Here is a 14,890-nt window from a genome sequence, read left to right as displayed (position 1 = left end):
AAGCACGCTGGTTAGTTCAGCTGATTTTTTTTTTTTCCTGGCCAAAATTTCTCAGTGAAGAAAGCAGTATATTGATGAACATTCTGGCACAAGCTCCACATGTAATCACCAAGCTGTAACAAACAGTTCATAGAGTGGCATTAGCCTACAGACACGTTTTGAGTAGCACCATCTAGACTGCACTCACTTTTATTAATCTCGCTAAGCCTACCCTCACCTGTATGATGAGAATAAGAGGGAATGCTCTGGACACCTCGAATAATAATCTGATGCTCTAATGAGTTATAAATCTTGCAAAAATCAGGCACCAATGATGTGTTATTGAGTTATGTAGAAAGTCATCTGAAATACAGCAATATATAAAAATAAAATATTTTTTATTTGCTCAAAACGCTTGTTTTTAAAGGTAACTGAAATTAAAAATGGTCTGTTTTCCAATGAAGTTGTTAACATCCAAAACTTCATTAAGAATTTATAACAAATTAAGAGTTTACAACAAATGTGGTCTATATACAGTCTTAGCTGACATTTTGATAGTAATGTATACTCTATGCAATGACATGTATTCTTTTTATCAGAGCATACTCTCCTGATCAGACACAGAAATACAGAAGTTACAGTGTTATTTTCATTTTTATCTATGTTCTAATATGAGATTTTAGTTTCTAGAATTCAAAACTCAAAATCGTTCACACAGATTTAGTGTTTTTTCATGTCTGGAGCACTTAGAAATTTTACATTTTATAAACTTTCCTTTGAAATATGAGAAAAACATGGAATCTCCTGAGTTACAGATGTAGCTTATACATTCTTTAAAAGTTATTTTTTTAAAAATATCACAAATTAACCATATATATCCATAATAAACATCCTTGCTATTCACATAGTTCTTTAAGCAATATTCAAGTATATTTGTGCTTGTAAGTTTACATTACTTTAGAGCCTACTTTTAGCTTTCAATAAAACTGTATATCTATAAAGGTTTCTCAAATATTTAATAAATGAAGCAAAACAGTCATTATGAAAATATAAACTGCTATTATAGCCTTTTCATCTTTCATGTTTTAATGCATTTCTTGTCAACCATATAATTTCCTGTTCTTTAGGGAAGTTGATAAATTGTTGTCTTTGTAATCTCAACACTGCTGCTTTCTCAGCGGGCCATAAGAGTATACTGCAGGTTTTCTAACACATGGTATTCACTCTGCCATATCACTTGTAGCAGTGGAATCCGATAATGTTGGTATTCATCATTTCCAGTTATTTCAACTGCAGGACCACCTTAAAACACAAAGGGAGGGAAGGGCGGGAATCAGGTTATACCAGAATGATGCCAGTATCTGCTGAATGAGATGTTCTGAAATCTCTGAAGAAGGGGCTGGAGAACTGACAACAAGTACAATGCACAGAAGGCACAGGTCTGCCAGGATCCGTGGTTCAGCCTCATCTAACATTTACACCAGGCCCTGTCACACACCCCTTCAGACTTGTAGCCCCATCCAAAGGCAAGCCAGGCTACCAGTTTGTTACTGGGCATGTGGACCAGTCATCAAGTCACCATGATGGCCGAGCGACTGCAGAGTATGGAGGGACGATGAAGTATACCAGAGTTTCAAAAAGATCGAGCCAAGAAGATGGGTTAGTGGCAAGAGAGGCTGGTAAGAATGACTGACTTTAATCCTTGAGACACGATCACTAGAGACGACGCTCGGCAACAAGGAAAGGAACATACGCAACGTAGGGAATTATTTTTATGTCTTCCTCACGGCAGCAGTTTCTACTGTCTAAATACTATTTTTCACATTAGTTAAACACTCGGAATTGTTACTGTTACTTAGCCGTTCCTTTGTAAATGTAAAGCTTTTGGTCCTTCATTAGCTCTATTTTGTCTCAAGCCGATTTTTGTCATAATAACTACAAACCATATTTTGTCTCCTGTACTTAAAGCGATTTTCTACCATTTGTCCAGTTAAATAAGACAATCTTTTCTTCAAGATCATTAACTATTTTTAATCATTAAACGTCTTCAGAATCAACTAATTTCACAACTCCAAGTTAAAAAAAATTTTTTTACCATTAATGAGCACTGCAGCAAAACAAATCTAGCTGGTATTCTTTAAAAAAATAACTACTTGATAAATTATGTTCTATTAATGTAAATTAAATTTATAATTAATGTAATATCTAAAACTAGAGAAGAACATATCAACAAAGTATCTTCTGTGCTTGACATAAAATATCAGGAACAAAAGAAATATTAAACATAAATGATTAGTTTTTCTTATATTGCTCTAATGGTATCAATCAGAACTTAAATATTTTGAACCATACAAAAAAGTTAAAACACATACCTTATTAGCTGCTTCCAAGGAATTTATTAGATTCTGCAGCTCTTCTTTACTCATTTCAACAGAATACGGCTTGACTTCACCATTTTCTTTTACATCTAGATGAAGGTTTAAAAGTGGCATTTGTAGTGTAGCAATCTTGTCACTAGAAAGTGCAAGCTGTTTAAAATGAGAAAAATACTAATTAATAAGTAGTATTAAAAAGGAATATATTAAATATGCATCAGAGCTTACGAACAACACGTCAAAGAAAAAAGAGTACTCCTGTTTGCTATGAAGTACAGGGAAATGTGAAAGGAATAAAAGAAATTAAACCCATGCCAAACCAGCATATATCTGAAGAACAGAAAAAGAAAAGAAAGTAGTTTAGGGAAAAAAGACAACCAGTCAGGATTTTATGGTAGGAGTAGAAATCTAGAGCAGCGTTATGGCTGGGAAGTACTGAATGGGTCCAATGCATCAAGAAACAGAGAATTTTAAAGAAGTGTAAGATAACAAGAGGATGAAAGTCCGTGTACAAAGATAAAACTAAAAACACTGGTAACTCTCAGAAATTAGATGCTTAAATAATGAGCAGCTAACTCTCTACTAAACTATTGAAAATTGTTATCAAGATACCATCTTTGATCAAAGCCACTCAACAAAAACATTTGACACTTTTGCCTCTTCTACCTTCTGTCTAGAGGAAATGGAAGAACCAACTGTTTACGATACTAAAGCTTTTTGAAACAAGCATCATAGCTTCACTGGCAAAGAGAAACTCAGTTTTCCTGAAATCTGAGCCAGTAACCCCACAATAACTGAATTTTGGAGTGCTACCACTTGCAAAAATTTACTTGGGCAATAGTAAAGGACTTCCTCCCTGACAACCAACCTCAAAGGATCTCCCTTGTGGTACACACACTACAGGACCAAACAAACCTTCACGTAGCTCCTCCATCCTCTCTCCAAAATACAGGACCCATAATATCTGAGAAAGCATCACCTTCAGGTTGTCCACCTCATCAATAATTTTCCTCAATATTTCCAACAAGTGGTTTCTCAGCCTATGCTTGAGTACCAGCTATGAGAAGGAGTGTGCTAACTCAACAAGAGGTTAAGATAATTTTCAGATACTCATAGTGGTTAAATTATTATTTCTTAGGTTGAATTGAAACCTATCTTATTACAAATCATATACTTTAGCCTTTGTCCTATTCACCAGAGCCACAGAGCACATATCTATTCCTTCGTCTACATGACTTTTAGTCCTTTAATGACTTAAAGCTTTACTTAATTAAATTTATTATACTTGTAATTTACTATACATGGTTTAGATGTCTGCAGTGCACTTACTGATGCCCAAGTTAACACAAAAGATGTAATTTTAATTATCTTTGATACATTTTTAGGAAAATGTATTCTCAAAAATACAGAAATTTTAGATATATAATGTTACAAAAAATAAATCTATTCAAAAAATGAAATAAAAAGCATAAATACTAATAAATATATTCTCACCTTTAACTGCCAATCAAAATCCTGTAGCTGTGAAGAGGAAATATCAACTATTTCTTCCAACAGAGCCTGCTTGATTTCATCTTTCCTACTTTTTAAGCATTTCATGATAGCTTCTTGATGAGATGAATTCAACTGATCCAACTGCTGAGATATCTATGAAAATAAAAATAGATGGTTAGAAAATAAGTGAAAGGGCCTTTCTGTTTATTTTTTTAATTAATTTTTATTGGAGTATGGTTGCTTTACAATGTTGTGCTAGCCTCCACTGCACAACAAAATGAATCAGCCATACACATAGAGATATCCCCTCCCTTTTGGACTTCCCTCCCATTTAGGTTACCCCAGTGCATTAGGCAGAATTCCCTGTGCTATACAGTATGTTCCCATCATTTGTCTATTTTATACATAGTATTGATAATATATATGTGTCAATCCCAGTCTCCTAATTCCTCCTACCCCACCCCTTTCCCCCTTGGTATCCATACATTTGTTCTCTACGTCTCTGTCTCTATTTCTCCTTTGCAAATAAGACCATCTATACTTTTCTAGATTCCACATATATGCGGAATATGATATTCACTTTTCTCTTTCTGACTTACTTCATTCTGTATGACACTCCCTAGGTTCATCCACGTCTCTACAGATGACCTAATTTCATTCCTTTTTATGGCAGAGTAATATTCCATTGTATACATGTACCACATCTTCTTTATCCATTCCTCTTTTGATGGACATTTAGGTTGCTTCCATGTCCTGGCTACTGTAAATAGTTCTGCTATGAACACTGGGGTGCATGTGTTTTTTTGAATTATGGTTTTCTCTGGGTATATGCCCAGTAGTGGGATTGTTTGGTCATATGGTAGTTCTATTTTTAGTTGTTTTAAGGAACCTCCATACTGTTTTCCATAGCAGCTGTATCAATTTACATTCCTACCAACAGTGTATGAGGGTTCCCTTTTCTCTACATCCTCTCCACCATTTATTGTTTGTAGATTTTTTGATGATGGCCATTCTGACCGGTGTGAGGTGATACCTCATGGTAGTTTTCATTTGCATTTCTCTAATAATTAGTGATGCTGAGCATCTTTAGGGCCTTCCTGTTTAAAATGTAAACAACAGTCACACTCTCCTTTCACATACCCTTTAAAATAGTAGTATTAATAAATAAAAAAAAAACTTCTATAACCATGAAACAATAAGATGAGGATGCATAACCAATAAACAAGAGGTTTTAACAAATTTTTGCAAAACAGAAAGTAAAAAGGGCTGACCAATGAAGCAGAATAAGAGTGAATACACTTGGAAACCACTAAAGCTGGTATACCTATATTAATATATCAGAAAACATAGACTTTTAAGAAATAGAGCAGGATAGCAAAAGGGTTGTTCAACAGAAATACATAACAATCATAAATTTGTGTGCACCTAATAACACCGCTTCAAAATATATAAAGCACCAAAACTTGGAAGAAAAAGAGAAATGGGTAAATCAACTTTCATAATTAGAGATGTTAACAAACCTCTCAGTAACAGATAGAAAGAGACAAAAAAATCAGTAAAAATATAGCATTGAAAAGCATTTTCTGCTTAACCTAACTACACATAGAACACTACACCCTACGATTGCAGAATACATATTATCTTCAAATGTATATGGGACATCCCCAAAAATGAACCATATGCTGAGCCATGTCGCAAATCACAACAGATTTCAAAGGATTGGAACCATACTATTTATATTTTTGAGGCACTGTGTAATTAAATCATAACTGAAAAAAATTCCAAATATCTGAAAATTAAGCAACATGGTAACACAGTACTAAGTGACAAAAGAAATAAATCTTACATAAACACTTTCAGAGAAAAAGGAAAAAAAAAAAAAAAAAAAAAAACAACTTCCTAATTCATTCCATGAGACCAGAATAAAACTTTATATTCTGACAAAAACATTATAGGAAAAAAAAAATTATGGGCCAATATCACTCAAATATAGATGAAAAAATCCTAAACAAAATATTGGCAAATCAAACCAAAAGATACATTACAAAAAGATAATACATCATGACCAAGTTGAGTTTATTTTGGCAATGTAAGGTTAGTTTAACATTCAAAAATCAATGCAAGGCATCACATTAACAAAATAAAGGTGAAAATAATAAATTCAGGAAAAAAATATTTGATAAAATTCAATACCTATTAATAATAAAAATTCTCAGCAAAGTAAGAATTGTAGGAAGCTTCTTTAATCTAATCACGGATACCCATAAAATCATACAGCTAACACACTAAATTGTGAAATAGTGAACACATACATTCTCTGTAAGGTCAGGAACAAGGCACTGCTTTTTTTTTTTCCTCAAAACTGTCCTGAAGGTATTAGCCAGTGCAATAAGGGGGGAAAAAAAGAAATAAAAGGTATTAAAATTGAAAAAGAAAATGATTGAATACAAAAAAATCCAAAAAAATTTATAAACCATTATATATAGTAAATAAATTTAGAAAGATTGTTGGACACAGAGTAAGTACATAAAAATCAACATTGTTACCACATACTAGCAATATGCAATTGGAGAGCAAAATTAAAGAACATCAGAAACATCAGTTACTTAGAAATAAATCCAACAAAATATTTGCAAGACCTCTACACTGAGAACTACAAAATATTAGAGCGAAACTGAAGCTAATCTAAACAAATGGAAGGTTCTACCATATTCATAGATCAGAAGGCTCAGTACTGTTAAGATGTCAATTCTCTCCAAAATAGTCTAGAGATTCAGTGCAATCCCATGCTATGCACTTAATGTCCCCTCAAAATTCATGTTAAAACTCTGACCTTCAAGGTGATATCGAGAAATGGGGCCTTTGAGAGATAATCAGGTTTAGATGAGGTCATGAAGGTGGGACCCTCATGATGGGATCAGTGCCCTTATAAGAAGCACCAGAGAGTTTGCTCTCTGTCTCCACCCCTACCTCCACAGCCATGTGAGGACACAGCGAGAAGGCAATCATCTGCAGCAAGGAAAAAAGCCCTCACCAGGGACCAGAATCAGCTGTACCTTGATTTTGGACTCCCTAGACTCTAGAACTGCAAGAAATTAATTCCTGTTATTTAAGCTACTCACTCCAAGGTATTTTGTTGTGGCAGCCCAAGCTAATACTCCCCCCATCAAAATTCCAGCAGGTTTTTTGGTTAAAACTGACAAGCTGCTTTTAACACCTGAAAATACAAAGGATCTAGAGTAACCAAAGCAATCTTGAAGAAACACAAGGTTGAAGCTCTTCTACTACCAGGTATCAAAACTTAATGTAATATAGCTTTAATTCTACAATAATTAAGACATTGCAGTATGGGCAAACATAAACAAACAGACTAATGGAGTAGAAAAAGAGTCCAGATAGAGAACCATACATATATGGTCACCTGATTTCCAAGAAAGGCTGCACAGCAATTCTATGGGGCAAGGATGGTCATTTCAATAAATGGTACTAGGTCAAGTGGATATCATATGGAAAAATTTGAATGTGTCCCCTACTTCATACACAAATATTAATTCAAAATGCATCAATGACATAAATGTAAAAGTTAAAACAATCAAGCTTCTACAAGAAAGCATACAAAAATACCTTCATGGCTCTGGCACAAATATTTCTTAAACACAGCATTAATATCACTAACCATCAAAAGAAATACTAACAAATTGGACTTGATTAAAATTCAGAACTTCTATTCACCAAAAGATACTACTATTGAGACTGAAAAGGCAAGCAACATAAAAGATATTTAAAATACATATATCCAAGAACTCATATTCAGAATATCATCGAAATCAAAATGACAAACATACATAACTCCATTTTTTTTTCCAAGTGGGCAACCTACACAAACATGCCCAAATGACTCTTGACAAAGGTACAAAAGCAATTCAATGGAAGGATACCCCATGACCCTGCAATTTCACTTCAAGATGTCTATCCTAGAAAAGCTGGCCCATGTGTGTACAAAAAGACACATACAAAATGTTTGTAGCAGCACTATTCATAATAATGAAAGAGGCAATGACCCAACTGTTCATCAGTAGGGGGATAGAAAAATAAGTCCTACTAATTCCTATCACCAAATACTACAAGGGGTTAAAACACATAAACCAGATCTACATTTGTGAACATTGGTAAATCTAAAACGCAATGTTGCAGAAAAATTACAAATGGATACAAACATTACCATTTACAAGTTACACATTTAAACAGTTCAAATAATTGTATATATTGCTTAAAGATGCAAATATTCACACAATATAGAATACAAAACACGCACACAACTTCACAAGTGGTCATCTCTAGGGGGAGGGTGATATTTATGTGTATCTGTAATGCCCTGTTTCTAAAACACACACAAACCTGAAATACATAAAATAAAATTTTAACAACTGTTTAATTGTGGTAATGGGAATATAGGTGTCAGTTATATAACTTCCAGTTTTCTTCTTTATGATTTAAATGTTTCACAATTTTAAAAAACACAAACAACCAAAAACAAAACTACAAAAATCCAGAACTTCCACAGATTTTCCACTTACAATTATGAGGTTTTTATTGTTATCTATTATACACTTAATAATCATGGCCCTTGTTTTACATAGTGCCCTGAAGACCAACTTAATAAAAATAAATCTGAACACAAATTTATTATTTATCATAAGGTATATAAATTTGGAATGAAGTTACCTCTTCATCAGATAAATTTTTACCAACTACAGCTTTGAAAAAGTTGGTAATGTCTTCTAGAACATGCATCCATTCTGTTGAATCCCAAACACTGTGATAATCCTGGTAGAGAGGATGAGTTCGGCCACAAATGCCATCAATTATTTTGTGAAGAAGCTGGAGAGAAAAAAGAGAGAAATAAATGTAATTATAAGTAAAATTATAAAACAGATTTATCTTCCTTGTAGCACATAAATGGTGTTGGGAGAAGTTCATGTTATCTTCAGGAGCAGCTGAGGTTGAAAAGCAACTAACCTTAACATTATTTTATTAATTAAAAGTTAGAGCTTCACACACACACAAAAAAACAGACTTTCTGTAATTCTGTCCACCTTCAGAAGCTAAAATAATTTTATAGATACACTGTTGTTTCTCCAACGTTCCTGAAAGGAAGATGGTGAATGTAAAAGTTTCTCCTTGGGATTCCTTAGACATCGGATTTATACCAATAACCAAAAATCAAGGTATGACTCTTAGATCAAAGTCTTTTAACTGTAGATCTACACACCTCTTCTCTCCGTTTTCCACAACACCCACACTTACTTCTTTTGGTCCACTCCAAAAAAGCCCTCGGTGCCTTTCTTTCTCTTTTTTACATTCCTTTCTCTCTACCTTACCTTAATGCCAACAATGGAAACGCTAACACATATATAACTAAACACAGTAATTAAGACTGGATTTTGGAACAAAACTGGCTAGTCTGAATCCTATTTCCACCACATTCTAGTTTTGCCAAGTTATTTAAACATTCTGTGCCTGTTTCCTCGTGTGTAAAACGAGGATATCATCTATCCCTATAATGTTGTTGTATGGATTGAAGAATACATGCAGATCACTTGGCACACTCCTGGCATTAAACACTGCTTGCCATTGTTATCCTTCGTCATCTTATTATTATCATCATCACTATTACTACTACTACTGGTACTATGTTCCATGCCTTTAACATATATTAACTGAGTGCCTACTATACCAGCACTATTCTAGGCAAATGATAAATATGGTTTTCCTTCTCAAGGGATATTTGTGTCTTGTAAGAAGCATACTTGAACCCAAACAACTTGGAAATGCATTTAAGCAGCAAGGCTTCCAACTCTTTTCTCCTGGATCATATTCCAGTCCATTTTAAGCAATAACTCCTCTATAACACCACACACATCGGAACAGAGATGAGCAACTGGTGACCCTACTTCCAAATGATGGCTAAAGCACTATGTGAACAGAATTTTTAGTTATCATAAATTAACCAACATTTTCAACTTGAAATTCATTCAAAATTCTCTGCCTATATTTCATCTTATCCCAAACTGTCCCCCATGCTAAAACAAAACTCAGAACTCAAACTGAAAAATAAGAGTGCTATCCTTTTGGAATATATTTTTTTAATTAATTCACAAATACGTAATGAGCACTTCATTCCAGTTACTAAACAAGTTAATGTAAATACAAAGAAAAATAACTATAACTACCATTTATAGAGCCCGAATTATGTACCAAACACTGTACTGATCTTCACTATAACCCTGTGAAGTAAGCCTTGCTATTATCCTCATTTTACAAATGAGGAAACTGAGGATAAATAAGATAAGGTCCTACATATCAGAGCCTCAGTCCATTAGAGAAAACTAATATATCAATAAATAAATGTAACTTAGGATGATAGGAGTTATAATACAAGTTTACAGAAGGTACAAAACAGCACAGAAGAAGGAGGGGAAAGTATGTCTTAAAGGATGGTAGTTGGCCAAACAGGAGAAGAGCATTTCTAGTCACAAGCAGCTGCATATGCATAGGATAAAACTGTAAAACCACATGGCGCAATTTGGGAGATGACAGCATACAAAGCTGGAGAGGTGGTGGAGGCCAAATCACCAAGGGCCTTGTATACAGTGAAAAAGAGCTGAGACTTTAATGTGTGTTCAATAGGGAAGCAACCTATTCACATATCTGCGTTATGGTTCTATAAATCTGCCAACAGGTCGGGAGATATAAGGAGGGAAAAGGGAAAGAGGTGAGTCCAAAGGCTCCCATCTTCCATTTACCAGCAAGAGGTTGGCGGGGGCGGGGGGGGGGGGGGACTGTTACTGTTGAGGACACTCAAATTGGAGGCAGCAGGGAGGTAAAGAAGATGTGAAAAGGAGGACCAAGGATGATACTCAGAATTTCAGGTTGAACGACTTGGAAAGTGGCGGTGTCACAAACCAAAAATGAGGCTATATCTACAGAAGGAGTAAGTCAGGGAGAAAGACGAGGAGCTCAGCCAAGGATATACTGAATTTGAGATACCTGTGGGTGTATCTAAGCAGCAGCCTGACACTCAGGGAAGAGATTTTTGGATCCAGAGATTCAGGAGTCATCTACATACCTGGCAGTAAAGGTTATGGGCCGTATCTTTGTAGTACGCAGGTAGAATGAAGACAGGAGCAGGAAGCTAATACAAGAGTCAAAGTCAACAGATCTGAGCATCTGTTTCCACTTTGCCACTTATTACAATAGTTTGACAACTTTGGGTAAGTTACCCAAACCCTCTACTGACATTTTAGTTTCCTCATTTGTAAAAATCAGAGTAAAGAGTTAAGATGGTTTTTCTTGATCCTGGTAGGATAAGTAAGTTTATTCCCTTCTATCTCCCCACACTATCCCCATTGTACATAGAACAGAGAAGGAAGGAAGGCGGAGATTTGGGACTTATAAAAGCTGCCTACCACATACTCCTCTGTCACATTAGCAGGCTAAGCCCCTGCTCCCAACCTTCATCCATTGTAAATGGAACAGATTTGGGACTTATTCAAAGCTGCATATCATGGACACTGAAAGCCAGGCCACCATAGCCTGGGATCCAGATGTCAGGCCCAATGATAAAACTGAGCTTAGTAAACATTAATTGATTCTTTCCTTCAGCAAACACTGATTAAGAAATCACCTTGGGCCAGACATAACTCTCAAGAACTGGGGATATAAACAAAGTATCTACCCTGAAGGAGTTCCGAATAAAAGAGACCAGTGGCAAGAGGACCAGTTAAGCAGCTGTATTCAAGGAAGACTTAATCAGGCCTCAATTGTTGGGGCACAGATAAGGTGGGAGTAAACATGTTAACATATTAATTACCATACAAAGTGTTAGCACTCTGAAGTCAGAGGGCAAAGGACCACAGTTCCTAGAGCTCAAGCTGAAACTCAATTTTGCATATATATTGCCTTTTTTTTTTTTAGCTGTTGGCAAATTTCCTTAGGGTCATGAGACCTGGGGCACTAAGGGTTTTTTTAACTTGAAAGTTCAAGGGAGAAAAAAACACTTCTCAGTCAGATTTTCCTCTTACAGCAACCATTGGGTTTTCTTCCTTTCACACCGGTCACAGTCAAAATTTCTTTATATGTACTTACCGCCTCCACATTCCTCTCACCTTTCAAACTAAAAATTTGCTGCTGCCAAAAACAATACTTTAAACTGCCAGCGCCTTTGGTATTAAGACTAAACACAGGAGCATGGTATACAGAGACTCCTGCTCACCTGTCTAGACTTAGTCTCCCTGCTCTGCTTCTCACTCTGAACTTCAGCCTCTAAAACTAGAGCAGGTCCTGAAATTTCCCTGGGGCTGGCTTTCTTCTTCTACCTTTGTACCTGCTATTCCCTGGCCGGAAACTCTCTCTCTCCCCTCTGCCCAGTCTGGTTCCTACTCCTCCTTCAGGACCCAAGCTAGAAATCTAGGCAGCCGCTCTGGAAAACCTTCCCTTACCCCTTCAAATCTGGGTTGCTACCTCTCCCACAAACTCCCTACTGGATAACTCAGTTTGGTTTCCTTGTTAGATGACAAGGTCCACCAGGGTACAGGCTGTCTCATTCACCATTTTACCTTATCCCATCAGGGCATTCAGCACATAGTAGACTTCAATGAAAAGTCGTCTGAACAAACGAATAAGGCTGCTTTTTCCAGATTCTCATAAACCAGGTTTCTTCTTAGACTGGAGTTGCCAACGTATATGTCACCTCCTGAGGTAAGGTCCACCTTGGACCACCCTACCTAAAGTAAGTCTCCCAGTTTTGGTAGCATTTTTTTTTTTTTCTCTGTCGCCCTCAAGGGGGTATGGTATGCCTCTCTAGGTCACCAAAGCACCCCAAACACCTGGCACTGTGCCTAGTGCATGGGGAGCGTCGGGGAGCTTCGTGCTGAATGAATGAATTAATGAATGAATGAATCGTATACGAGAGGTTGCAAACCACCCCGTCCAGGTTGTAAGTTTTCAAAGACTACGGGGCGACTCCATCCCCCGGCCCGGGTCACTTGGTCCCGCCGCTCGCGGGAGCGAACAGGTAGTCCCCACTCAGGTGCGGGCGCGGCCCGGCGGGCGTCTGCGTGCAAACCACCCAGAGAGGCCACTGGAGGCCGGGGCGCAGAGGTGGCGACCCAAGCCTCGGCCTCCGCAACTCTCCACGGGGCGCAGGGGGCGGGCCACCCGAAATCACACCCCTTCGTCCTCCTTTCTCTGCGAAGCGGGCGCGAGCCCCGCAAAGGCGTCCAGGTGGGACCTGCCCCGCACGCCAGGCCGTCCCAGAGCCCGGCCCCGCGCAGCCGCCCCTGGCGCCCTCCTCACCTGCAGGCCCAGCTCGGCAGGAAGCTTCTGTAGCCGCCACAAGGGAACCCCCTCTTCCGGCTCCATCCCTGCGAGTAGTGGGGCCGGGTCACATGACCATTCCTGGCGTCTCCTTTGAGGCCGCGGCTCGTTCACGTGACTCTACCCAGCTGGTCGGGGTGGGCGGGGCGGGCCTGGAGACGCTGGAGCCCTTGTGCGCTTGCGCAGAGATGGAGGGCTCGCTTTCCCGATGAGTAAGGAGAATACTTTCTGCCTGTTGCGACATTGAAACGTTGGTTATACACCCCTATGGTATTACATGGAAGGCATGTTCGCGAATCTCTCAAAGCAGTTAGCAACTTTGTTCAGAGTTTTATTAAACTTTCTCTGCACAGAGTTATGGTTATCTTTCATTTCGCGGATTACAGGTGACTTTGATTCCCTTTTAGTTTTTCTAAATTTTCTATTCAAAGTTTTATTTTTAAATGATTTTATTTAAAATGCTAGATTATGATTCCATCTAGTCCCTTTAATTTTGGCTTGAAAATTAGCCAAATCTTACCTGAACTCATCCCCTTCTTTCAACATCTTGCTAAATGCAAGCAATAACAACCGATATACGCTGATAACAATCTCTTCCAATCGCATTGCCTAGAACTACAGTCTCAGTTGGCGCAGATTCTGCCTTCCAAATTGTCAAAGGCAGTGCATAACATGAATCCCAGCTTTCTGGCCTGCCGCCATACACTAAGCCAACTACATATTTTAGGTTATGTTACAGTACCTTCCACGCATACCAATTTCTGCATTGGTCAGGGTAGGTTGACAAACTAACACCAAAATTTTAGTAGCTTAACATAATATTATTTATTTTTTCGTTATATGTATGTCAGTTTAATACAGGTATAGGTGGTTAGGTGGCTCTTTTATTCTCCAAGACCTCAGAGTTCTGTCTGTTCAGTCACTGGGGAAAGAGCATATGAAAGATCATAAAGGAGATATTTATGTGCCAAATCTAGAAATGGGGAACGTCATTTCTACCCGTTTCTGTCAGCCAGAACCCAGTTTCATGGTAGCAACTAACTGTAAGGGAATCTGGAAAATACAGTTTAGCTGTGTGCCCAAGAAGGAAAAGAAACAGTTTGGTAAACACACAGTTTATGTCTACCACAATCATGCTGTTCAAAAGACAACTGAGAATTTCTAATGCGAGGTATATCAACACTGTTAACAATCATTCTCTTTCACATTTTCATGTGGAACAATCATGCTTGATAGCTTATTGTTAAAGTAAAATATTAAACCAGGCTCCGACTAACATCTTGTACCTGCCTCAAATTAGTATTGATTCAGGTTCATATTAAGAGGAGGGGCTGAGAGGTTAATAATTCAATCAACCCCTTTTTGTGTTATTGCCGCAATCAGGTTAGATTAAAATCTGTGATTCTAGAAGTTATATCTGAGAGAAATTAAGAGGGTGAAACTGGCTGGTTGGCTTCTTAGGTAAAACTCTGGGCTATACTAATTTAGAATTATTACAAGAAAAGGTCCAGTCTTCAGTTTTGTATGTCCCCAGACTCTATTTTGTCATTTCACTCAAGATATTGACTCACCCTAACTGAACTCTCTTACCAGAATGTTACACAGTAGGAATTGCTTCTCCTTAGTGTATTCTCTCTTGAAGAAGAAACTTCCTTTGAGTCTCC

General features: G+C 37.4%; 1 protein-coding gene across 1 annotated transcript; it reads right to left on the bottom strand.

Moving 5' to 3' along the window:
- Positions 1-416: 416 nt before the first annotated feature.
- COMMD8 (COMM domain containing 8) lies at positions 417-13,335 on the bottom strand. The gene is made up of 5 exons (XM_059924118.1): positions 13,206-13,335; positions 8,574-8,729; positions 3,849-4,001; positions 2,352-2,507; positions 417-1,281 (listed from the first exon to the last, which is right to left on the bottom strand). Exons 1-5 carry the CDS (start codon positions 13,269-13,271, stop codon positions 1,261-1,263), a joined length of 552 nt encoding a protein of 183 aa, XP_059780101.1. The 5' UTR covers positions 13,272-13,335; the 3' UTR covers positions 417-1,260.
- Positions 13,336-14,890: the final 1,555 nt, after the last annotated feature.

This window comes from Balaenoptera ricei, chromosome 5 (assembly GCF_028023285.1).
Source record: "Balaenoptera ricei isolate mBalRic1 chromosome 5, mBalRic1.hap2, whole genome shotgun sequence".
NCBI classification, from domain to species: domain Eukaryota; kingdom Metazoa; phylum Chordata; class Mammalia; order Artiodactyla; family Balaenopteridae; genus Balaenoptera; species Balaenoptera ricei.
Note: the sequence above shows the minus strand (reverse complement) of the source record. Positions and strands in the feature narration are given on the sequence as shown.